Here is a 22116-nt window from a genome sequence, read left to right on the forward strand (position 1 = left end):
GGTTGATGGTTTATTATTACTTTATCCTATCCTCCTTTATAACGCAGCAAGAAATAGCTGTGCCTTATACAAAGTGCCATTCAAACAAATTTATTCTATTATTATTTTGGGTTTTGTTTATTATGGGGAAAAAACTGTCACACACTCCTAAATTTTGGTTGATAATTTTTGCAAGTTAAAATTTGAATTGATACATTTTTCTGTTTGATTAAGTTAGAATTTTTTAAATTTTAATTTCTATGTTTGATAAATTATAAGTAATAATATTGAGAATTCTGAAAAAAAATACAACCACTCAAAAATCTTGTAATTGTTATACTAATATAAAATGTTTTTTCTTCTATATGAAAATGTAATGTTTTAAAACTAATTTCTGCTCATTTTAGCCAATGTTTTTTAAAAACTTCAGTCATGAATACTGCAGGGACGCGCAATCATTTAGTAAATGACATGAATGAACATATTGATGAATGGTATCAATAGGGCAGAAACTAGAGATGAAAAGTTGGTGTGAGAGCTCTTTATTAAGCTCTGGGGTGTGATTAGTTATTGCTCTTTCAAGCAGTAAAATATCCGGCAAAACTGTCCATATTTGACACATATCATGCAGCATACTACAGTGTAACTGCTGAGAGTAAATGGATATTTGAGGTTCTTGTCCAAGATTTTTTCCTTAAGAATTGAACATTTTAAAAGTGGTTTTTTGTTTGTCTATAAACATTTGCTTCCAATTTTAACACAATATTTGTGATCTTATCAAGTGCTATTAAATTATTTTATAATATTTTTTTAGTCCTTATGTATTTTTATATTGTTAAATTAACTGCTGCTGTAAGTAAAATGGATATTTTTGTTGATCAATTTTCCTTCCAATCCCCACCCTAACCCCAATTAACGTGCTATAAATAACAACTAAGGTTACTATTTGAAAGCAGCCGTTGAAACCTCATTAATATACACTTTTTTAAACAATTTGCGCACTTATTTTAAAAGTTTCAACAAAAATTCCGCCTAAATTTAAATTGTATGTTTAATTTTTATTTCTCTTTAATTTTGAATTTTCAAAGTGTCTATATATTTATTTAAACAAGAGCTTTGATTATGTTAAATTTAAATAATCTGTGTTCAACCTCTAACAGCTATTATGGGTATATTGTTCTAAAATTGCCATATTCTAATATATTAAACTAAATAAAAATAAAATATTTGTTGTGTTGTTTGAAGTACATTTGTTCATAAATATTCCCCGTACAAATGTGCCAAAAATTGGAATCAGCCTATTATAATTATATCAATATCCTGGTTTGTTACAATTGTAACTATAACATCAAAATTATTTTTATAAATACTAGCATACAGCCTAATTAGAAAAATGTTCATATTTAGTTTAAACAGCTGTATATTATTATTCCAATAGGAACAAGGCTTTTTAAATAATAAAAGAAACACGATTTTTTAAAATGTTTATTTTCATTTTAACACTGGTTCTACTTACTCAGTAAAATTCATTTTAAATACTTTGTACTATCACAAAACATGTTTCTTTATATTCCAAATAAAGTTTATAATTCTGATGTTGTTTTATTTTTTTTCATTCCCACAATACCCTCTTGAGAGCTAAATCTATGTACATTCTCTGGGTTACCCAACTTTACTGATACAACAGTCTGGGCCAGAGAGATGAATAACCAACCTGCTATTTACACAACCATTTTGTAAACATTAGCATTCATTCATTAGGCTAATCATTAGCCTAATAATAAAGGTACATTAAAAACCAAGAGGTTGAAGGCGAAGGTTTAAGAAAAATATGTAGAGAAATAATACTTTAAGAAAACATTTTTTCATAGTAAAATATAATGTTAAACTTGGAAAATACATGGGACACGGTATAGATTATATTGTTTTTTTTAAAAAAATTGTTGTCTGGTTGTTTGCTTAAGGTTTAATGTAAGTTAAATCACATAAAAACATTTGTGTTTCACGGCAGGTACATTACAAATATCTATCATGTGCATCTGATAGTGCAGAAGAATATTTGACAACATAATCAGTTAAAAACTGATAAGCAAAGTTAACTCTTAAAGTTAACATCAATAAAGTTAAAGGTACATGTCATCCATTTTTTTTTACTTTACTTAACACTGCTGCAAACTACCACACAAATCCTAATCTATTTTTGCTTGGAGTTTTTCCATAGACCTGAAGTTTGCTCTCTTCTGTGGTGTCATTCTGGAAATGTGGCATCTGCACTCCTGACTTATCTGACACCATGTAGCTTGGCCTGACCCCTGCTTTACCAGGAAAGTTGGGGCCTGACCCTCCACCAGATCCCCACCTCGCAGCCTTTTCTAGGGGGTAAACATTGCGACCTCCTTCCTTGCAGTGGTCAATGACCTAAAGTGTAGATCAGACAATACATTTAAATTTTTTTTTTTAAATAGGCCTAAATACACATAAAATCTGATGTGATAGGATTTGGTAAAAAAACTTCTTTAATCTCACCTTTCTAGCATACTCCTGGAACTGTATTTCCTCTTTTTCAATGAGTTCCACATTAGCTTTGTCTAGGGCAAGTTGTGCTCGCCTGGCCTGCTCTTCTTTGTTTACACGCTCATTCTATGTATATAAACAATAGTCATTTTTTTAACGTTATTTTTAAAAATACAATCATACCTATCTTTAAAATAGTAACAAAACCACAATAAACCCAGAAACAAAGAAAATATAAAGCTGTAGCCATCAGTCAAGACTTGTGGTTTTAATTAGATACAAGATAACTGATACTCTGCTAGGCTTAGAAGTAAACTTTGTTTATAAATAAAAATAACCCTCTAAACAATCGTACAATTATAGCAAAAAGTTGGATGAATCATTTAAACAATTAGAAGAATGTAAAAAAAAAACAACATACATATTGATCAACGTGGTAAGCTTTCAGTGAGTCAGCTTCTTGTTTGCGACGTATTGCTTTCTCAGCCTCATTCTGATGGAAGAGTTGATCAGCAGCTCTTCGCATTTCCAGGAGCTCTAACTCTTCTCTCTTATCACGCTTTAATTTCTCTTCTTTTTCCTTGAGCTGCATGTAATTTCATATGAGTAAATGTAACTTTTCCCTTTAGCTATCAACAATTACATGGGAATAAATGGCTCTTAGGAAAAATTAACAATGCATGTTATAAACAAAGACTGCTGTAAGTTATAAATTTGACCGACCTGTTTGTTTCTGTGTTCAGCTTGGAGTTTGATTTCCATCAAGAGTTTTTCTTCCTTAGCTCTCTCTTCTTCCAGCCTTTTCTTCTCAGCTTCCTCGGCTGCATTACGTATCCTAGTCTCTTCATCCTTGACCTTCAACTTCATCTGAGCAGACAATTTTTCACGGATTTTTTCCAGCTGGGCTTGCTTTTCACTGGATAACAGGAATTGTTTACAAATATTAGATGTTAGAGGAAGAAATTATTTAAGCTTATTATAGACCTATAACTTATTTTGTTTGAAACCCATTGGGCATTATTTTTCCTTCTCCTGTCAGAGGCTAAGCAACTCTTCTGCCTTCAGCTTGTAAGTGCCTATCTGCACTGCCTGTCTTTACAATGTTCTGTATTAGGCCAACTATGTGTTTTTTATTAAATTAATGTTAAGGATATAACTAGAAATACATTCATTGATAAATACTAAAGACTTTACTTGTGAATCTCCTGTTCCTTCTCAGCTCTAAGTTTCATCATCTTTCTTTTTGCTGTGGCAAACACACGGCACTCTTCATCTTCTTCCTTGAAAGTAATGCAAATTAAAACTATTTAGTGGCATAAAAAAACCACAAAAATCAAGGCCAAAAAAAAAAAACAATAATCAATTAAACATAAAAGTAACAAGCTCATTCAATTTTCCAACTAAATTAAATTGAGATTTAAAATAAAATTTTGCTTGGGTTACCTCATCTTGTTGTTGCTGCAGAACTTTCATTTTCTCAACATCTTGTATTTGCCTCATGTTTTCCTTGAGCAATGCCAGCCTCTCATCTCTCCTAATGTTCTCCAACCTCTCTCTCTCTATTTGAAATTGAATGGCCAGTTTCTTTAGCTCTTCTCCCTCAGTTAGGTCATCATGCTTCTGTTTGCCAGCATTCTTCAAGTGTTCATTAATTCTAAAATATGATAACAATATTTTCATAAAACATTTACCAGCTTCATAAAAAAAATTAAAGTAAAGACTCTTATTTAGACCTAGTGATCCATTGGGCCGATGAAGTAGAATTCACGTTTCTTGGCTTCGGCATTTGAAGGGATGGTGTGGTCAGCACTATGCCCAACCGCTTTTACTTCCCTAACATGAGTTAGGTACCCATAAGAGCTGGATGGAATTAGGGATGTTCTATTGAATTGAACCAGGATTCAAACAAGACTTTCTGGTTAGAAGTGTAGCACTTTAGCGCTAGGCCAAGCCATCCCATTATACCAGCTTTATAGCTATAATTTAACACTGCTGTCTAATTTAAAATGTCTAATAAAAATGCTTAAGGTAAAATTAGGATTTTACTAGTGGTGTAGATTGCGGTTTAAAAATGCATGATCCTAAAGCAAAGTTGGATAAGAATAAGATGAGTTCTTAAAGCAGAATATTTTATTAACCAATGCTTTTGCATCTTACTATAATTAAGAACTCACTGATCAATCTGGAACTGTTGAGCTCGTCTTGCTTCTTCCATACGCAATTGAGCTTTTTCTTGGTCTGCCTTGATGGACATTTCATAAAGTTCCCGGTCAATTTTTAAGTACTCTCGGTCCTGGTCTCCCATAGCCTGTTCCTTCAACCGCTTCAACTCAAGCTGAGCTTCTCGTTCTTTCAGAACTTCGGTAAGGGTCAAAGCACTCTAATAAATATTTAAAATTTTTATTGCAGCTATAAAAAGTTATAGAGATGAATAGATAATGGAGAGACGGGCCTACAGCATGGAAGAAGCTTTTAATTCACAGTGATTTCGGGTTGTGTTGTTTTTTAAACAGAATTTTCAGAAACTAAGCCATGCTTTTTTCTCAATAGGATTTTTTGAATTTTAGAAAAAATTAGTGATGATGCTCTCAATACGAATACCTGCACCTTTTAGTGAACTTAATTATAAAACAATAATATATTTTAATAATCGTTTTGTGCAGAATCAATACTAGTGAGTTCGCAATTTTTAATAGACTTAAATACTTAAGTCACATTGTGTCACCTACATGGAAAGCCTTGACTCTATCAGTCTGATAATACTGCTGGGTTTTTGCCTTTTCAATGGCTTCTTTTCGCTTTTGAGCCTGATATTTAGCTTCTTCTATATCAATTTGTTTCCTTTCCTCTTCTTCTTTTTCTTCTCTTATTCTGCGAGCTTCAAGTTTTCTTTGTCTTTGACCCTTTTAAAGATTGAAATGGTTGTTTAAATATCAGAATAATATATACAAAATGCTTAAACATCTTTTTTCTTGTCTGTAGTAACAGACAAAGAATTTCTAGCTCCTTAGTCCTGTGACTTTTTTTTCCAGAATTCAGAACTAAATGTACTAACTAAATTTGTTCAGAATCAACACATATTTTGTAAAGATCTTACATTTTAGAGTAATAAAACTTACTGCAATAGTGTTAGCCCAGTTTTTAATGAGCTCTTTTGATTTTCTCTTTTGCTCCTCTCTTTCCTCTCGCAGTTTTCTAACCATTTCATCTTGAATTTGTTTACGGTTTAGCTCCTGCTCAATTCTGTCCCAATCATGTTTAGTAAGGACCGTAACTTGCCGCAAGTCTGTTCCATCAGGCAGTATCATTCCACCATGGAGAACCTCTGTATCTAATGAAACTTTCATATCTGAAAGAACAAACAAAATAATATTGTAATACAAGCCCAACTATCAGCACACAAAAAAAGTAATTAACTTGCTGATGACTTAGCCAACAATCACATTTGACTTATTTAATTTTGGTCTTAACAATAAATCAATTCTTAAATATTAATTTTGCTTTGTTGAGCAGCCAAGTCATAGATCTAGTACCCTTAAGTTTATAATTTATCACAGAGTCCAATACGTTTAGGTAAATAAGAGTTTGTAATACATGTAAATTTCCACATGTTGAATTTAACGAATAAAACTTTATTAATCTTAAATACAAAATATATAGATGTACACTAATTGTATGCCTCAGTTATAGTTATTATAATAAGAAATGGCAGTGCTACAGCTCAACTGGATGTATTTTATTAAGTCACAATATTTTGTGACAATATCTATTCTATGTTTATTCAGTCAGTGAAATAACTTAATAAGAAACAGTAACTCATTATCATTTTAATGCTGCTTCTGATGACTAACTCTTATTTACATTTTTTAACACTATTTGCATCAATTTTTTGGTTTATTTTGGACATAAAAACTTAAAGAAAAACAACAGATGCAAAATCATTAGATCAAAATCTTTTAACAATTTTTATTGTTTTAAATAAATAGTAGGTACTAGGATATAATTTCAAAAATGGTTTGATTGCAAAACAATGACTGCAGGTAAACGGAGCAAAAAATTAGAATCACAGAACAGTTTTCCTTTTTTATTTAGCTCTAACGGTTAAAAAGTTATGATTTTTTTTCCTATTAAAAAAGGTGCATTTTTTAACATAGGATTTTTTAAATTTCTGTGATAAAGATTTTTTTAGTGTGCACTAAAATGATCATAGCCTGTAAACTACATGGTAGAATTTGTTTAAACTTTCCAGTATCTTTTTTTATCATATATGAAAGCATAATAAACCAAAAAATAAGATATTTATGGGTAGAATTTTTGAACAACAAAAGTTAAACATGGTACCCCCCTATTTTTGAACACGCAGTGATTTCATACAAACACAGTTTAAATTTTAACTATTAGAAATATTAAGCTCAAAATAACTCAGAATGAGTAACTATGGGTGTGTCAATGAATAATATCAAAATATTGATCATAGCATGAAAGATTTGTGCATATCATGATGCAAAGCTGATAAATCATGCGATTCTACAAAACCGAAGTCTGGTTTATGTGAAATACAAAATTATGGCAAATTTAAACTACTGAGCATTTAAGTTCCAAAATTTGCTTAACTTAAGATAATTCTATACTACAAAAGAAATAATCAAAATACTGGTTGTGACTCCATCTGTTTTCCAGAAATATATGGTTGAAGAAGGTACCCCCCTTTTAAAAAACCAAAACTTTTCGCATAATCTGAGTGTGAGTTCTATCTATTTATTAAAAATATCAAGCACGGAGCTTGCTTGAATGAAGTTCTAAAAGTGTGTCTATTAACTATTAATACTAACTAAATAATTAGCATCAAGGTATGTTTTTCTTTTCATTGAGCTGAAGAATTGATACAACTCACATTGTAATTATGTAAATGATTATCATTGTCCCAAAAGTGAAAATAAATATGTTGATGTTACATTGATGGCAAATCCTTTAACTTTGTTTAAGACCCTTAGTCTGATTCAGTGATTGTAATTAAATGAAGGGATGACATGGTCAGATGAAAGAACGCCCAAATGTTAACCTAAAGCCTCAAGTTCGGATCACGGACTGAGGTTGATAGGACATACCCGAGTCCACCCAGCTGTAATGAGTACCTGATATTCTATGGAAATTGAAGACAGCTGGGCATAGTCATAACCACACTACTTTTAAATGAAGATTTAGTTTAATTTTGTTTATGATAATGTTTCTGATTTATACCAAGATATTTTGCATTTCTAAAGAACATTTGTCATTTTGAAAAGAAATAATTTTTTCTTCACTGCTGGCTCAAATACTGTCCCTTGCTGAGCCTCATTTATTTTTTATTTTAATCTCAATGAATATGCTTGTAGTAAAAATAAACTGCAGTTTTATTAGAGTAAAAAAAATAATGATGAACAATTTATATATAGGAGTACACCAAAGAACTTTATTCTTTACTATAATTTATATAGTTCTACATATGGTTTCTGCTCTGCTTTAGAAGTGCATATTCTGTCTGGAATATAAAACATACTTCATTAGCAAGACAATAAATAAAATATAAGTAGCAAATAAAAACACATATGTAAAGCAAAATAAAAATGTAGGTAAGTACAAAAATTGTTTGCTAAAATTATCCTCATTCATAAAAAAAATACCCCGACAGGGCAATATTAAAGGTCCCGAAAAATCGATCCCGTTAAAAATAAATGGCCTTGTAATATAAGGCTCCCTTAAAAATATCCCACCACAAAATGCTACTGTCCATATGCCATGTGACAAAACTCCCGACATTGAAATCCCCCACAAAACCGACATTGAAATCCCCGACAAACCCGACACTGAAATCCCCGACAAAACCGACACTGAAATCCCCGACAAAACCGACATTGAAATCCCCGACAAAACCGACACTGAAATCCCCGACAAAACCGACATTGATATCCCCGACAAAACCGACATTGATATCCCCGACAAAACCGAGATTGATATCCCCGACAAAACCGACATTGATATCCCCGACAAAACCGAGATTGATATCCCCGACAAAACCGACACTGAAATCCCCGACAAAACCGACATTGAAATCCCCGACAAAACCGCTCATCAATAAGGCACGTGGCTAAGCGCTCGCGTCATTAACGCTCACGATAAAACAGCTTTGTCGCCCAGGCTACAGTAATAACACCAAAAAAGCACGGCGCTACAAAGTTTACATTCAAACACATGCGATGAGAAACTTAAAAATGTAGTAAAGTCTTTGTACCTATCAGGGGGGGGGGGGGGAATTGTCCATAAATGACGTCACCAAGTTGTATCACCCACCGATGTTTACTAAGTTACATTTACTCAACCCTCACGCACGTAGCACATCAGAAAAAGCCAAAACTTGACCTCACTTTCACCCGTAATTCTGTGACGTCAAATAGGACGGTCATTGACCGTTTCCCGGTGAACACAGTTTTAAAAAATAAAACACGCTAGGGCCTATACGATTTGTATGTAGATTCTATATTTTAAAAAAGCCTACAATAATAAGTTAACAAATTACGATGTTGCAAATATTAAATTAAAAAAAAAAAACAGTCAAAGTTGATACGCATATCTTGCCCACAATCTAATAAATAATTTCCTAGTAAATGGCCGTCTTTAAACATGATTAAGCTTATCACCGTATGACGTCATACAATTAGTCAAGCCCCCTTCCCCCCCCCCCCCCACTCTCTCCCCATCCACAACACAGTAGACCCTACACATCACATAATCATACCCCTCTCGTGTAAGCGTAAAGTATTAAGAAATAAAGAGACCCGACTCCTTCCGGTTTTTTACTTTCGCTTTCTAGGTAAGCACAAGACAGCGCTAAACCATACACCCCACGGGGCAGCATATAACTTCTATGAGCTGCATCCAAATACTTTCAAATTTCAGTATGATAGAGGAAAATGGTGTAGGGACTCTAGCAATCAATAAAAAAAGACATGCGTCCAGTAGTTAATTTTAAAAAATAAATCAAACTTACCTTATTTTCAATGAAAAACTCCATTTTGAATAATCCATGAAAATAAAAACAAAAGACAAAAAGCCAGGCGAAGTCCATTTTTAAGTAGAAAAACAATTTCCACATTAAATTTGACCGTTCAATAACGGAGAGGAAAAAAATTTACTAAACCGTCGAATTCGCGTAGCCGCACACGCAAACCGCTCGGTAACGGGAGAAAAAATACGCCGTTCAGCGAGAATCGGGAGGCCAATCCTAGTACCTAATAAATAGTAATACTAAATAAGTAAAGTCTAAAACTCAGTCTAAAGTTAAGATTAGAATAAGCATATTTTTTATTATTATTACTATATTATTTATTATTACTTGAAGATCTAAAATCTAATTAATACTATACTATTACAGTAATAGTAATATTACTTCAATGAATACTTAATCAATACTAAAATTAGTATGTGTTAGATGTTAGACTAATACTTACCTTAGTAATAGTAGTAAGTAGTAGCCTACATTCTTATAATTATAATACTTCTACAAAAAAAAAATAAGTAGATTTCTAGAAGGGGATCTTTTATTTTAATTTTATTTATCAGATTTCAGATTTTTGGTTGATGTTTTAAATTAAAATTTAAAAAAAAAGTTACAAACTCAGGCTTAAAATTAGGCATACCTTTGTTTTGTCCTTTGCGTCTGCCATGCATAACAGTGGCCATTTTCGTCTCTTTATAAATTAAAAATGTTTTAAATATTTTAATGTACGAATTTTGTTTTAATCTCCATAGTATTAGATTATATCTAGTAGACCAAGCTAGTGAATATTCTTCCGATCAGTCAGTAACCAAGCAAACAATCACAGGTTTCTAGTACGTAATTTCCGTAAGGGAGGTAACTGTAAACTTAAATAGTATAAACAAGCTTTCGTTTTCCTAGTTTTAGTGCTCTACATTGAAACTACATTCTTTTAATTATAAATAATCTCAGCTTATTCTAGTCAAAATTAGCTTGTCTACATTTTAATTTTATAATCAGGTAGTAATTTATGGTTTATAATTTATGGTGGGCTGTAATTTATTTTAAAAAAGTGTGACCCCGTTACGCGTACTAGATCTACTAGAATCTAGTAGTACTAGCTACTATTAGTAATAGTATTAACTTAGTATTAAGTATTAAGTATTAGACGTACTATTACTTACAATGGAGTAATCAGTAATTTAAAAAAATATGTAGATTCTAGGTCTAGCCCTAATTATAGTAATTATTTACTAATTAATACTTATTAATAAATAGGTGATTACACTTTGAATCAATATTTTAAAGTTCTAACATTTTTTTAGTCTGCCTTTTAAAAGTTCTGAGCCTTGATAATACACTTGATTTATATCTAGAATCTAGGGTTAGTAAAAAATTAACATTTGGCTTTTACACACCATTTGGGCATTTTTGAATTATTGGTCTTTCAAAATTTTCCTCAGATATGTCATCCCTAAAATCCAACAGAAACCTACTGGTGTTTGATTTTGACCATTCTTTAATTGATGAAAACAGTGATGTGTATATTATAAAACTAGCACCCGGAGGGGAATTGCCAGAGGAAATAAAGAATTTATATGCAGATGACGGCTGGACTGAATACATGGGAGAAATTTTTAAGTAGGAACATGTAATCACAATTAATGTAATACATAGATTCTTGTGTTTGAATACCATAGCTCTTAAACTTGAGGTTAATAGCATTTCACATAATTTGTTTACATTTAATTTCAGATTTCTACATAGAAATGGATGCACCCCAAGTAGTATTCTTAGCTGCATGTCAGAAATTGAACTAACTGAAGGGATGAAAGAGCTGCTAGACTTCACCAGCACAAGTGGTTCTTTTGATCACATCATTATCTCTGACTCAAACTCTGTGTTCATAAGACACATTTTAGAAGAAAAAAAACTAACTGCAGTCATACACAAAGTTTTCACCAACCCTGCGCAATTTGATGCAGCTGGTTGCTTGACACTGCAACACTACCATACACAGGATTGGTGTACCCTCAGCACTGTGAATCTCTGTAAAGGTCATATATTAAAATCTTACATTGAAGAACGCGAGAAAGAAGGAGTTGAATACAACCATGTTATATATGTTGGAGATGGTTTTAATGATTTATGCCCGGGTCTTTCTCTACGCGAGCAGGATGTCTTTATGCCACGATTTGGATTTAAGCTTCATCGGGTGATTAAGAAAATGGAGCAAACTAATAAACCTGTTAAAAGGTCAGAGCTAAAAGCTAGCATTGTCACATGGGAAACAGGATTAGATATACTTAATCATGTACAGTTTTTGCTTAAAATGTAAAAGTAATGTGGAATTGTCAAACTGTTCATCTTTTGGAAATTAGTTAAAGTGTGTCTGTTATTACAATCCTATCATTAATATAAGTTTTTTTGCCCACCTTTCTTGCCTGCCATGTTCTTTAATTTTGCTTACATTGAGTTAATGTGAACGCTTGCTTTTTTTTGTAACAATTTTTTTCTGAAACATTTTGTAAAGATTTGTGACTTAATACAGTTGTTCTTGCAAATAACAACTACAAAAAAAGCAATAGTGAAACAAGTTACGTGCACAACTGTATTTTTCTTCACGTCGATGTAACTCTAATCACTTTTAAAACTTGCTTTTGGTCTTTATTGGACTGAAACATCAGTTTCTTAATATAATTTTTTAAATTTAAGCAAGGATTTTCATGTATTTTTTCTACACAACTAACATTTAACTTAAGATGAATTATGGGTCAAAATCTGACACTGCCTTTAGTAAAGATTTATTGTATAAATTATACTGTCAGAATATTTTGATGTTTTATTATTTTATGAGCTCTTTTAACAACCCCTATCCTAGAAGGGCACTTAACAAAAATCATTATAAGTCACTTTGCTCATTTTATCAACAACTGAATAGTCCCCTTATAATAATAGTCAGTTTTTAAATCTCATGCAATATACATTTATTAAGCAAGAGGATTTATCCATTTTCTAATGGTATTTCTTCTTGTCTGGATTGAACCATTAATTTTTTTTTTTAAAAAGAGCAAGTTTACATGTCTCTATGGTATCATCAAGCTCAACCTATTTATAGTAGGCAGCTATGTTCTTGTCTGACATTACTTGAGATCACGTTCAAAGTATTTGTTTACTGTTTGTTGATCAGAGATAATGGCATTTTGCACAAATAAGTTATTTAAAAACTATATGTAAATATTAGGTCTATATATTATTGAATTACATTGCAAAATGGGTGTCTGTGACTGGGGTCAATGGGTCAGTTAACTTGCAATGGAAAAATAAAAAAAATGTCTCCCCCACAATGCAGATTCTTATGTTATTTGTTAATGGTCAGTCATGTTCAGTTATAATGGAATTCCACTCAATGTTTTGTTTGAATTTAAATACCATTTGATCTATTCTCTTATACAACGAATTGTAAAAAGCACATTATCTTGATTTTAGAAAATCATTTAATTATTGGTCAATTCCTTTAATATAACATTTTTAGAAATTGACCTGCTAATTATAATTTGCGGGAGCATGTATGAAGCTTTTAGGTGAATTGGTATCAACATTGTTGGATGTATGCTGTAAAAATAAGGCTATGTTTCTAGAGGACATTCATTACAAACCAAAGGAGACTGCTTCACAGTTAACAAGCAACACTAAGAAGAAAAGCATATCAAACCCCAGCTCTGGTTAATATTTTATTGTTGAAAGGAAAATCTCTCATAAACACTTGTTATAAAATATCACAGACACTTGTAGGGCCACTCTTCTTTAATTTTTTTGTTTGAGTGTGTCATAGTTCTGAAGGGCAATCAATTGATTAGGTGTGAACTGGTCTCTACATAGGGGACACTGTTGCTGAAAATAAAATAGTAGAAATAAAAATTTACAGAGATTTGCAAAAATTAGATGTGATAAAGAAAATTAAACTTTTTGATTAAAAGAGCAATTAATTTTTAAAAGAAAAGTTAAAGCTTAGATATGAAGAAGAAAAGTTAAGGTTTAGAAGTGAAGAAGGCAAGTTAACAGGTTGAGAAAAGAATGCTTTATTCCCCCACTAAAATGCTGACCTTTGTAAGGCACCATTCATGTATACATCTCCAGCAGTAGAGGTGACCACAGGGTGTTAGAGTACTGTGCTGTCTGCACCCCAAACACAAGGGACACTTTTCATGTGGCAACAGTTTCTGACTTTCATTACCCAACTCTCTGACAAGTAAAATAGGAATTATGTTTTCTTGTGAGACAAGGGAACAACTTAAGCACAGTCTGGCTCTATATGACAAAGACACTGAAGCTTGAAGAAAATATATTTCCAATCTTGGTAACAAGCACAGAAAAAAATACAAACAGTAGGGTCATTTACAAAATTCATGAAGGGGGGGGGGGGGGGTGATGGTACAGAAAAAGTCAATGTTTCATAGAATGGGTGGGGAAAAGGTGGAGTTTAGTTCATTAAGACATTTTACAAAATATAGAAATGTTAGTTAATTGGTATTGGTATATTTGAGATAAGATGTGAGAGGTCAATCTACTGAATTTTTGTGGAGATTCACACGTGTGTGTGTGTGTGTGTGTGGGAGGGGGGGGGGGGTTGGTTGACTAAAATTCCCAAATTATCTGGCATCACAAACAGATGACCCTTTTTGAGAAAAAGGTGTTCATCAATTCTGATGAATTTTATTTCTACCACTAGTTAAATGAACCAAAAAAAGTATGCAAGTCTATGAAGTCTTACCTCTCATAAGCTGACACTGACAAGGTACTCTTTTGATTTCTAAGTGCTATAACAAGGTAAGTAAAGTGAAGAAGTAATGAAGAGATGATCTGAAATATGGACAAGTAGCCCAGAATTTGGAAAGGCCTCATTAGACTGGCGTTTCTTTCTTTCGCCATATATTGTACCTTAAAAAGAAATAATAGACATTTTAAAATTTCTATGTACAATCAACAAGGATATGTAGTCGCTTGTAGACTGATATGTAAGTATAGGCTTCAGTTCAACAAATAAAAGTTGTAGTATAATAAACAACTATATAAACTAATAAACTGTAAAATTTCTGCAAATGCATTAGTAAAACATGCTAAATAAATATTTATGACTATTTTTAAATCAAAACACTAAAGTTGTTCTTAAAAGAGCAAACTGTATAAAAAAATGTATAAAGAATTTACCTTTATAAATTACAACATATTACTCCACAAACTAATGAGTAAAGCCAGACATAAATGACTTACATAGTGAATTCCTGATATTCTTTTTGCCATATGGTAATATACTCCATTGATGTAAAACAAAGCCATGTGCAGCCTGTGAATCATTGTTCCTGCCTTAGCAACCAGGGGAAGGATACTAAGGATTGTTTCCCTTGTTGCTGGCTTAAGATTGATTGCTGTTGAATTTCTTAACATGTGCTCACATTTTTTGTAAGAAAGGTTAAAAAGATGGGGTGCACAAACTTGGAGAAACAACATCAAAGCTCTTCTCTGAAAATGTTAAGGAAAGTTCATAATTAGAAACATATATAAGTAAAGAAATTAAAATAATGTGATTAAGATTTCATTTTATACCAGACAATTGAAAACTGAAAAACTAATTGATACATTTTCTTGAAAGAAAAAATAATCTTCAAGAACTCTAAAAAGTTTTTATTTTGTTTTTGCACAGTAGAAATAAAATAAATGTGTTATTCTTTTTACAAAGAAATAAAAGATGGCCAACCCTCTAGATGTGCATCACATTCTCTGTAGTGTTAAAATGTGCAAAACAGCAATAGTTACTGATGTACAAAAGATTCGAAGATATTAGATTTTAACCTTCAATGATGTTATAGAAATCTTCACAAACTACAGGCCACCAAATCCTTACCCATTTAGATGGGAGAGCTCTAAGAGTTCTGTCTGTTTGTATGATATTCACATACTCCTCCCCCACTGTCTGCAGCTCTGTAACAACAGAAGAGTTATTTCAAGATTAACCTGTGATACATTTTAAATATTTTAAAATAAATCTTACAACTAAGCCTTTTTGACGAGAGTTTTGTTATCAAGTTTTTTTATTCATTATTTCTTTAAAAAAATTTCATTATATAATAAAATTCAATTAAGATGATGTGTGTAGCATGAGATTATCACCTTAAACTGATGTTTGAAACCATTTACCTGAGCCTGTTGTTATAATTAAATAAATTAGGTCAGCTACTAAATCTAGATGGAGTCGCCATCGAATCCAGACATGTGGACCTATTAAAACATAAAAACATTTTCATTAAATATCAGCTTGAATTTACAGTTATTAACGGAACTTTTCTGCTGTTATCTATACAGCATTCCTCTAGAAGTGTAAGATTCTTTTATTTTAAAGCACTATTTAATAAAAACCAGAGATTGAAAAAATAGATTAATGCATTGTAAAATAATGATTATTTTTTAGTGTAATTATAAATAGACCTACTACTTGAGACCATTAGGCCCCTAATAATTTTTACAAAGTGACTGCTCAGAAAAAGCTTTTTCCCCAACCGCTTTCTGGTCAGCAAAACTTAAAAGATGCAAATGGGGAATGGGCTGAAATTAAATCCTATTAATAGCTGCGGAACAGACTCCATTTATTCTTTTATATCTGCGCAATGGGATCAATTACTAGGCCGATTCTAGCCGGAAAAAGATGCACAAAACTCTACAATTACCTGGTTTTTCTTGTCATTTACATCTTCGCTGTTTAGCTCTATGATTTGTCTTAATGGGACAGGGATTAACACGATAAATACTTTTAACTAGTCTAGTAGATTTCAATAATAGGCTATTAAAATAGATTTTTTAAAAATATTTTATACTTAACTATAGACTAGAACTCTTTGCTAGCTATCTATATACTATAAACCCTCAAACCCTAATGACCCACTTGAAGCGCAACTGCTCGACCACACGGTACAGATCAGATAGCTTTGTCAAAAGAATAAATCTAAAAAATGAAAACAAGGTAATTAAAAAGTCTAGTGACAATTGTAGCGCAATTTCCTTATGTTATCTAAAAATAGCTCTGTCGTAGCGTAAATCAAGAGCAGGGTTAGTAAAACCATTGCGCGCCTAGCTACTGAACGTTATGACGCAGCCATTGAACGTGATGGCGCAGCTATTGAACGTGATGACGCGTGTGGTGTGGTTGGAAAAAATGCCTAATAATTCGGTCCAAATTTTAATAAATTAAAAAAAATTTTTGTGACCGAACGAAAGGATATTTTTGAAAACTTTCTTCTGCAATATTGTTCTAAATTATGGCAGGAATCGATTGATAAATGTTTCAAGTCGCTAAGTGGTCTGGTTGCCGAGATATGGGCCAAAAACTGCTTTTTGTCGAGGTTTTTTGGCTTTTCCGGGAAATCCATGAAAGAAAGCCGGAATGTTTTTGGCCTATGTTCATCCTGGTAATTTGCTTAACATAATTGCTTTTGGAACTAGATCTAGTCATCGATATTGCTTCGTTGAGGAGGAGATACGACTTAAAGCTGCGGACACACATCCATTCATCCATCCATTCCCAGAAAAGACGAGTTAATAAACGCAGATAGATTACCTATTTTGAAAATATGTTCCATATTTCTACTTACTGGTAAACCTCTGGAATAAGTCGACAATAAGCGATCTAAGAGATGATAGAAAGTTTTCATCTTTTTGGTGTGAACGTATTATTTCAGCAGTGCCTGCAGCTTGAAACATTTTTCATAAAGTTGAAACTGTTTGCAGTTGTTTTTGTTAGAAAAACATTATCGAAAGCGGAAGTTGGTTTTCATTTTCCGGTTTAGATCTACTAAATCTACTTTCATTATCAATACACAAACATTCGAAGTTGCCTGACTATTTCTAGCTACAAGCATGCACAAAGTACAATATAATACTATTTAAAGCAATCCAAGACTGTTAGCGGTGCTCTGTTTATTTTTTGAATAGTGCCAGTATATGAAACTGTCATTGCTGTGTGGACTTTCTGAGTTTCTCACTGGATCTAGATAGATTCTAGATCAAGATTCTAGATCTAAAATCTAAGACTTTCTAAGACTAAGACTTTTTTTCTGTTATCTTTTGCAGGCCTGGAACTACTACTAGATCTACTACTAGATTCTAGTAATATGGCATATGGGCCTATACTAACTACTATAGTCTACTAATTCTAGATCTACTACTAGTAAAAGTCTTAGTCTAGTAATTGTTTGTAGCTGCAATATTCTAGCTAATAGTACTAGACTTTATTAATATTTAAAAATATTTATTAGGCCCTAAATTTACTAATTTAATCATATAGCTACAACTGCACACAGAAGTATGCCGTACTCATACAGTGCAGCTGAGTGCATCAACTAGATTTATACACTACAGTGATACTACAGTTGTGACTAAAGTCACTGACAGTCAGTGAAGTGAATCAATTGTGCTAGCCTGTCTCTCAAAATCAATTCAAATTTCAATCAGTAATGTAATCTATCAGACTACAAGTATAAAGCTGTTCAAGTCTTGTTGTTAAGACTACAGTTAAGATAAAGACTTGAATTAAATAAATTATTATTAATTTATCTATTTTGAACAATACTCAAAATTGGATTACGACTATTAAATATTTTATTATGTCTGTTATCATAAGAAATTTGCAAAGCAAAATTCAGTTAAACTTAAGTCAGCTGCACTATGATGCAGTTACTTTGTTGAAGCTCACACAATATCATTCATATGATTTGGGAATTATGCTAGTTTCAAGCAATGAAATCAAAGCCCTGAACAAAAAATACAGGAGAGTTAATCGAGTCACAGATGTCTTAGCTTTTCCTTTTCTTGAGGTAATTCATTTTCTTAAACTTTACCCCTTGCAAGTTGTTTAATGTGAGCTATGGATAATTATTTGGGCACCATAGTTTGATATCAAACCTCTTCCGAAGCAATTAAAGAGTTTGGTTGTTAGGAATTCTAAATGTCAAGAATCTAAATTTAAGCTACAGTTTCCATTTGGACCTGGCATAAAAGGGCAGATGAAGTAGAGTTCCTCTATTTTTGTGACTCAAAGAGCATTGGTCAGTTCTATACACAGCCACCTTTACTTTCCCTACCTTGTACAGGTAGGCCACACATCAGAGCTGAGTGGACTTAGGGATGACCTACAGTCCTCAGTCTGGGATACAAACTTAAGACCTTTAGGTTAGCGGTCATCCCTCTACTAGTTTTTGGTCATACATGCAGCTGTCCAGCTAACAAGTCATCAGTGGTTGGGAGATGTAGTTCAGTAATGACTAAGTATTTTGATTGAGCAACTAGATGTATCACTTCTTTCATGTTTAACCAGGTATCCCATGAGCAGCCTGGAGTTCTTCCAAATGTTGATCAAGAAGATAGAATGCTTGGAGATATTGCACTCTGCACATCTTTTATTTGGTCAGAATCACAGAAACACAAAGAAGATTTTAATAGCGTTATGTTGGTAAATATCCACTTTATAGCACTTACACCACACATGGATTTATTAAAATTAGAATTGAATATTTAATGTTTTAATGTATGGGCCTAACATTATCATAAGCGGAGTAGAAAACAATGTTGACTTTGATCAGGACATATTAAATGATATTTGTTTTGCTAAAATTAAGGTTGCTTTGAAAATAGAAATTTTATTTTTACTACTGCCATGCGCTTTTTATTTCTGTGTAGCTAAAATTAGTGTTGTAATTTTAAAATATTTATTGAATTAAAATCTAATTTAAAAAATTACTGCTGGATTACATTTTGAACCACTTATATTGACTTATACTTATATCATCTTTTTTTCAAACACATTTTATTTTTAGATAAACTGTAATTCTTACAGTTGAGCTAAAATTGTATCCAACTTTTTTTAATACTGATAACTTTCTTTTTTAATTTAACATTGCTTTGAATGACTCAGTGTAGAATTGTCTTTAGTGACTTTAGTTACTGCTGTATACTATAGGTCCAAGGCTTATAAATCACTATTTTTACACTACATAATTCAGCAATAATTCTGTCCTATTTTAGTAACTGCAATGTTTATCTTTTTGATGGTGATTTGCCTGGAATCTATATTTTCTTTGTACTCATCTTAACAAAACACTTTCCCTGCAGACAATGGTCACTCATGGGCTGTGCCACCTTGTTGGTTTTGACCATGAAACCAAAGACCAGTGGACACAGATGTACAGGAAGGAGCTTGAAATTTTGACCAGGTTCAACCAGCTGACAGGATACAGGTGCTCACCATTGTTGGGTGTTGGTCACTTTGAGGCTCAGCCCTTGCTATCTGACCAGACTCATTAAAATATCTTTAATTAATTACCTCCATGCATTTTTACATGAACCTCTCATCGTTGTTAATAAGGTTATGCATAAAATAACTGTCATGTTGAAATGCTAGTTTTGAAAAAAAAAAAAAATCTTTTCTTTATTATAGAAACACATTTGGCTTTTGTAATGAGATGAATGATTTTTTAAAAATGTTTTTGTATGCTAACAAACTCTTGTTTCTTCTTCTTCTTCTTCGTTCTTAATTTTTTAATATGGTGGAGGATTCAGACAACAAGTCCAACTTCGTGGACAAACCGGACTGTGGTCTCCAGTTTGTCAGGTGTCCCATATAATTTTTCCCTGAGTGGGGTGGGCTGGGGCCAGTGTCTGACTCTTGCCTGGCCATACAGAGGACATTCCTGGAGTACGTGCTCCGTGTTTTCCGGGGCCTTGCCACAAGGGCACATTTCGCTACACCCAACCTTCAGTTTTCTGTGCATGTGTTGATTTAGTCTGTTGTGGCCTGTTCTAAGTCGAAAGATTATGTATTGTTGTTTTCGTGTTAAATTGTAATAGCCGTTGTCTTTAATGTAGTGAGGGTGTGTGACAGACCACATTTGCGTTTGTTTGTTTTTTATTATTCTTTTTATTTCTTTTGGGTGTAGCGAAATTTCCGGTTGTGGTTTCTTTCCCCCAATTTTAGCCGGCTGGTCTGCGATCTCGTTACCCTGGATCTGGCAGTGGCCCGGGATCCACTGCAGCACAATTCTGCTGCAGGTATTTTTTAGCCTCTCTAGTGCTGTCATAAGTGTTTGAATATAGGACTCTGGATTTTGTAGGGATTGCAGGACTGATTTGGCATCTGTAAGAAATACAATCTGAAAACTCTTGTTTAATGTGTAAAGTTTGTATGTACAGTTAGACTTATTATTAACATCTGCAGAAATTTTGTGACAACTTGGTTTAAATAATTGGTTTTTTAACCTTTTTGAGGTAACAAAATAATTGGTTTTTAACCTTTTTGAGGTAACAAAATAATTGGTTTTTAACCTTTTTGAGGTAACAAAATAATTGGTTTTTAACCTTTTTGAGGTAACAAACCCCACCAGTTTTATATTTGTAATCACCAAACTCTTCTTAATAGTTCTATAGTCCGCACGGACAAAATCCGATCGTGAATCATATGAATTTGGCATGTGTCATAACCTCCCCCGAACCCCTGGAGTTTGATCAAACACAGGTTAAGAATCACTGGTCTAAATAATTGAGCAGTAGTCATTTCCCCACTTGTCCTATACGAACTAGCTGGCCATACAACAGCCAATGGTCTATAACACTATTTACACAAATAAAAAACATACGTATTCAATATAAACAAACCATTCACTTGTAATGCTACATGCCTATAGGAACTACCCCAACAAAATTGACGATGCAGGTAGTGAGATGAAAATGCAGATATTTAAAAAGTTTGTAGTGTGAGTGAAGAATAATCTTGTTGGCTGGCCAAAATTAGGGGCAGTATTGTGTCACGTGATACCATTATCGCGACCCTATTTTTGGCTGGCACTGATTAGAGTCGAGGTCTACTTAACTGAGAGACTCTCGAACACTGGGTAGATTCTCGTTTTACCTCATCACGTAAGCTGCTTACATAGGCAGGTCTAGTCAGGCTGCTTACATAGGCAGGTCTAGTCAAGCTGCTTACATAGACAGGTCTAGTCAGAGGTGGGAGGTCTCAGGCGATACACGCAATTTGTGAGGGGAACATTTCCTACTAGGTTCGTCTGTCATCTATGGGGTCATCCATAAATGACGCCACGCCTTTTACCTCCCCCCCTCCGTCACATAAAGCCAGACCCCCCCCCCCCTAAAATGACGTCACACCTCAGTCTACCCCCCCCCCCCCCCCCCCGCCTCAAAATTGCAGTTGAATTTTTCTTAAAACATCGATATTTTTCCGAAATCTTGTCTGAACTCTCTCAACATAGAGTATTTTAATCAATTCCTATTACAATTTATTAAAACCGTTTTCTAAAACGCGAAATAACGGCTAAAATTCGTTTTCTAACATTGCTGTTTTATAATGCAAAAGTGTGACGTCACACAATTACGCCCCCCCCCCTCCCCCTCTACGAGTGTGACGTCATTTATGGACGACCCCTATCACATTTTCATTCAAATTAAACTGTTGGTGTCTATGGAATCGGCTTTTATCATTTGGGGTAAGTCGTAAGTAGAGTTACTACCCTTTCGAACCTGGCGGTCCATTGGCAGTTAAAGGTCAC

At 33.1% G+C, this 22116-nt stretch overlaps 4 protein-coding genes across 6 annotated transcripts; 2 read left to right on the forward strand and 2 right to left on the reverse strand.

The window, feature by feature from the left end:
• Nucleotides 1–1916: 1916 nt before the first annotated feature.
• On the reverse strand, nucleotides 1917–10367 carry LOC131940829 (cilia- and flagella- associated protein 210). Its single transcript, XM_059299684.1, has 10 exons — nucleotides 10170–10367; nucleotides 5613–5842; nucleotides 5223–5396; nucleotides 4668–4873; nucleotides 3937–4147; nucleotides 3688–3773; nucleotides 3217–3409; nucleotides 2915–3079; nucleotides 2506–2619; nucleotides 1917–2397 (listed from the first exon to the last, which is right to left on the reverse strand). Exons 1-10 carry the CDS (start codon nucleotides 10210–10212, stop codon nucleotides 2155–2157), a joined length of 1665 nt encoding a protein of 554 aa, XP_059155667.1. The 5' UTR covers nucleotides 10213–10367; the 3' UTR covers nucleotides 1917–2154.
• Nucleotides 10368–10398: 31 nt separating this feature from the next.
• Nucleotides 10399–12565, forward strand: LOC131940830 (pyridoxal phosphate phosphatase PHOSPHO2). The gene is made up of 3 exons (XM_059299685.1): nucleotides 10399–10528; nucleotides 10972–11149; nucleotides 11264–12565. The coding sequence occupies exons 2-3, from the start codon at nucleotides 10974–10976 to the stop codon at nucleotides 11844–11846; spliced, it is 759 nt and encodes a 252-aa protein (XP_059155668.1). The 5' UTR covers nucleotides 10399–10528; nucleotides 10972–10973; the 3' UTR covers nucleotides 11847–12565.
• Nucleotides 12566–13236: 671 nt separating this feature from the next.
• LOC131940839 (peroxisome assembly protein 10-A) lies at nucleotides 13237–17315 on the reverse strand. Its single transcript, XM_059299710.1, has 7 exons — nucleotides 17155–17315; nucleotides 15707–15787; nucleotides 15414–15490; nucleotides 14783–15031; nucleotides 14283–14449; nucleotides 13615–13753; nucleotides 13237–13402 (listed from the first exon to the last, which is right to left on the reverse strand). Exons 1-7 carry the CDS (start codon nucleotides 17261–17263, stop codon nucleotides 13316–13318), a joined length of 909 nt encoding a protein of 302 aa, XP_059155693.1. The 5' UTR covers nucleotides 17264–17315; the 3' UTR covers nucleotides 13237–13315.
• A 44-nt stretch (nucleotides 17316–17359) lies between these two features.
• Nucleotides 17360–19969, forward strand: LOC131940840 (endoribonuclease YbeY-like). Of its 3 annotated transcripts, none has more exons than XM_059299712.1 (4): nucleotides 17360–17470; nucleotides 17847–18375; nucleotides 18876–19010; nucleotides 19670–19969. In XM_059299712.1, exons 2-4 carry the CDS (start codon nucleotides 18166–18168, stop codon nucleotides 19859–19861), a joined length of 537 nt encoding a protein of 178 aa, XP_059155695.1. In that variant the 5' UTR covers nucleotides 17360–17470; nucleotides 17847–18165; the 3' UTR covers nucleotides 19862–19969. The 3 variants fall into 3 exon arrangements, with proteins under 3 accessions (XP_059155695.1, XP_059155694.1, XP_059155696.1); XM_059299713.1 differs by having other exon boundaries at nucleotides 17372–17428; XM_059299711.1 differs by having other exon boundaries at nucleotides 17360–18375.
• Nucleotides 19970–22116: the final 2147 nt, after the last annotated feature.

This window comes from Physella acuta, unplaced genomic scaffold (assembly GCF_028476545.2).
Source record: "Physella acuta isolate Inbredline_101_S28 unplaced genomic scaffold, ASM2847654v3 ptg000333l, whole genome shotgun sequence".
In the NCBI taxonomy this organism is placed as follows: Eukaryota; Metazoa; Mollusca; class Gastropoda; family Physidae; genus Physella; species Physella acuta.

Excerpts from the sequence above, each read along its gene's own strand:
- LOC131940829 (XM_059299684.1), bottom strand. The coding sequence starts at position 10,212 with ATGGCCACTGTTATGCATGGCAGACGCAAAGGACAAAACAAAG. Across the intron at positions 2,620-2,914 it reads CTTACCACGTTGATCAATAT|AATGAGCGTGTAAACAAAGA; the intron begins GTATGTTGTTTT and ends TTATATACATAG. Across the intron at positions 2,398-2,505 it reads TCCAGGAGTATGCTAGAAAG|GTCATTGACCACTGCAAGGA; the intron begins GTGAGATTAAAG and ends TCTACACTTTAG.
- LOC131940830 (XM_059299685.1), top strand. The coding sequence starts at position 10,974 with ATGTCATCCCTAAAATCCAACAGAAACCTACTGGTGTTTGATTTTGAC. Across the intron at positions 11,150-11,263 it reads TACATGGGAGAAATTTTTAA|ATTTCTACATAGAAATGGAT; the intron begins GTAGGAACATGT and ends ATTTAATTTCAG.
- LOC131940839 (XM_059299710.1), bottom strand. The coding sequence starts at position 17,263 with ATGTTTCAAGCTGCAGGCACTGCTGAAATAATACGTTCACACCAAAAA. Across the intron at positions 13,754-14,282 it reads TCAGTGTCAGCTTATGAGAG|AGAGTTGGGTAATGAAAGTC; the intron begins GTAAGACTTCAT and ends TTTACTTGTCAG. Across the intron at positions 13,403-13,614 it reads ATGAATGGTGCCTTACAAAG|CAACAGTGTCCCCTATGTAG; the intron begins GTCAGCATTTTA and ends TTTTATTTTCAG.
- LOC131940840 (XM_059299711.1), top strand. The coding sequence starts at position 18,166 with ATGTCTGTTATCATAAGAAATTTGCAAAGCAAAATTCAGTTAAACTTA. Across the intron at positions 18,376-18,875 it reads TAGCTTTTCCTTTTCTTGAG|GTATCCCATGAGCAGCCTGG; the intron begins GTAATTCATTTT and ends ATGTTTAACCAG. Across the intron at positions 19,011-19,669 it reads ATTTTAATAGCGTTATGTTG|ACAATGGTCACTCATGGGCT; the intron begins GTAAATATCCAC and ends CTTTCCCTGCAG.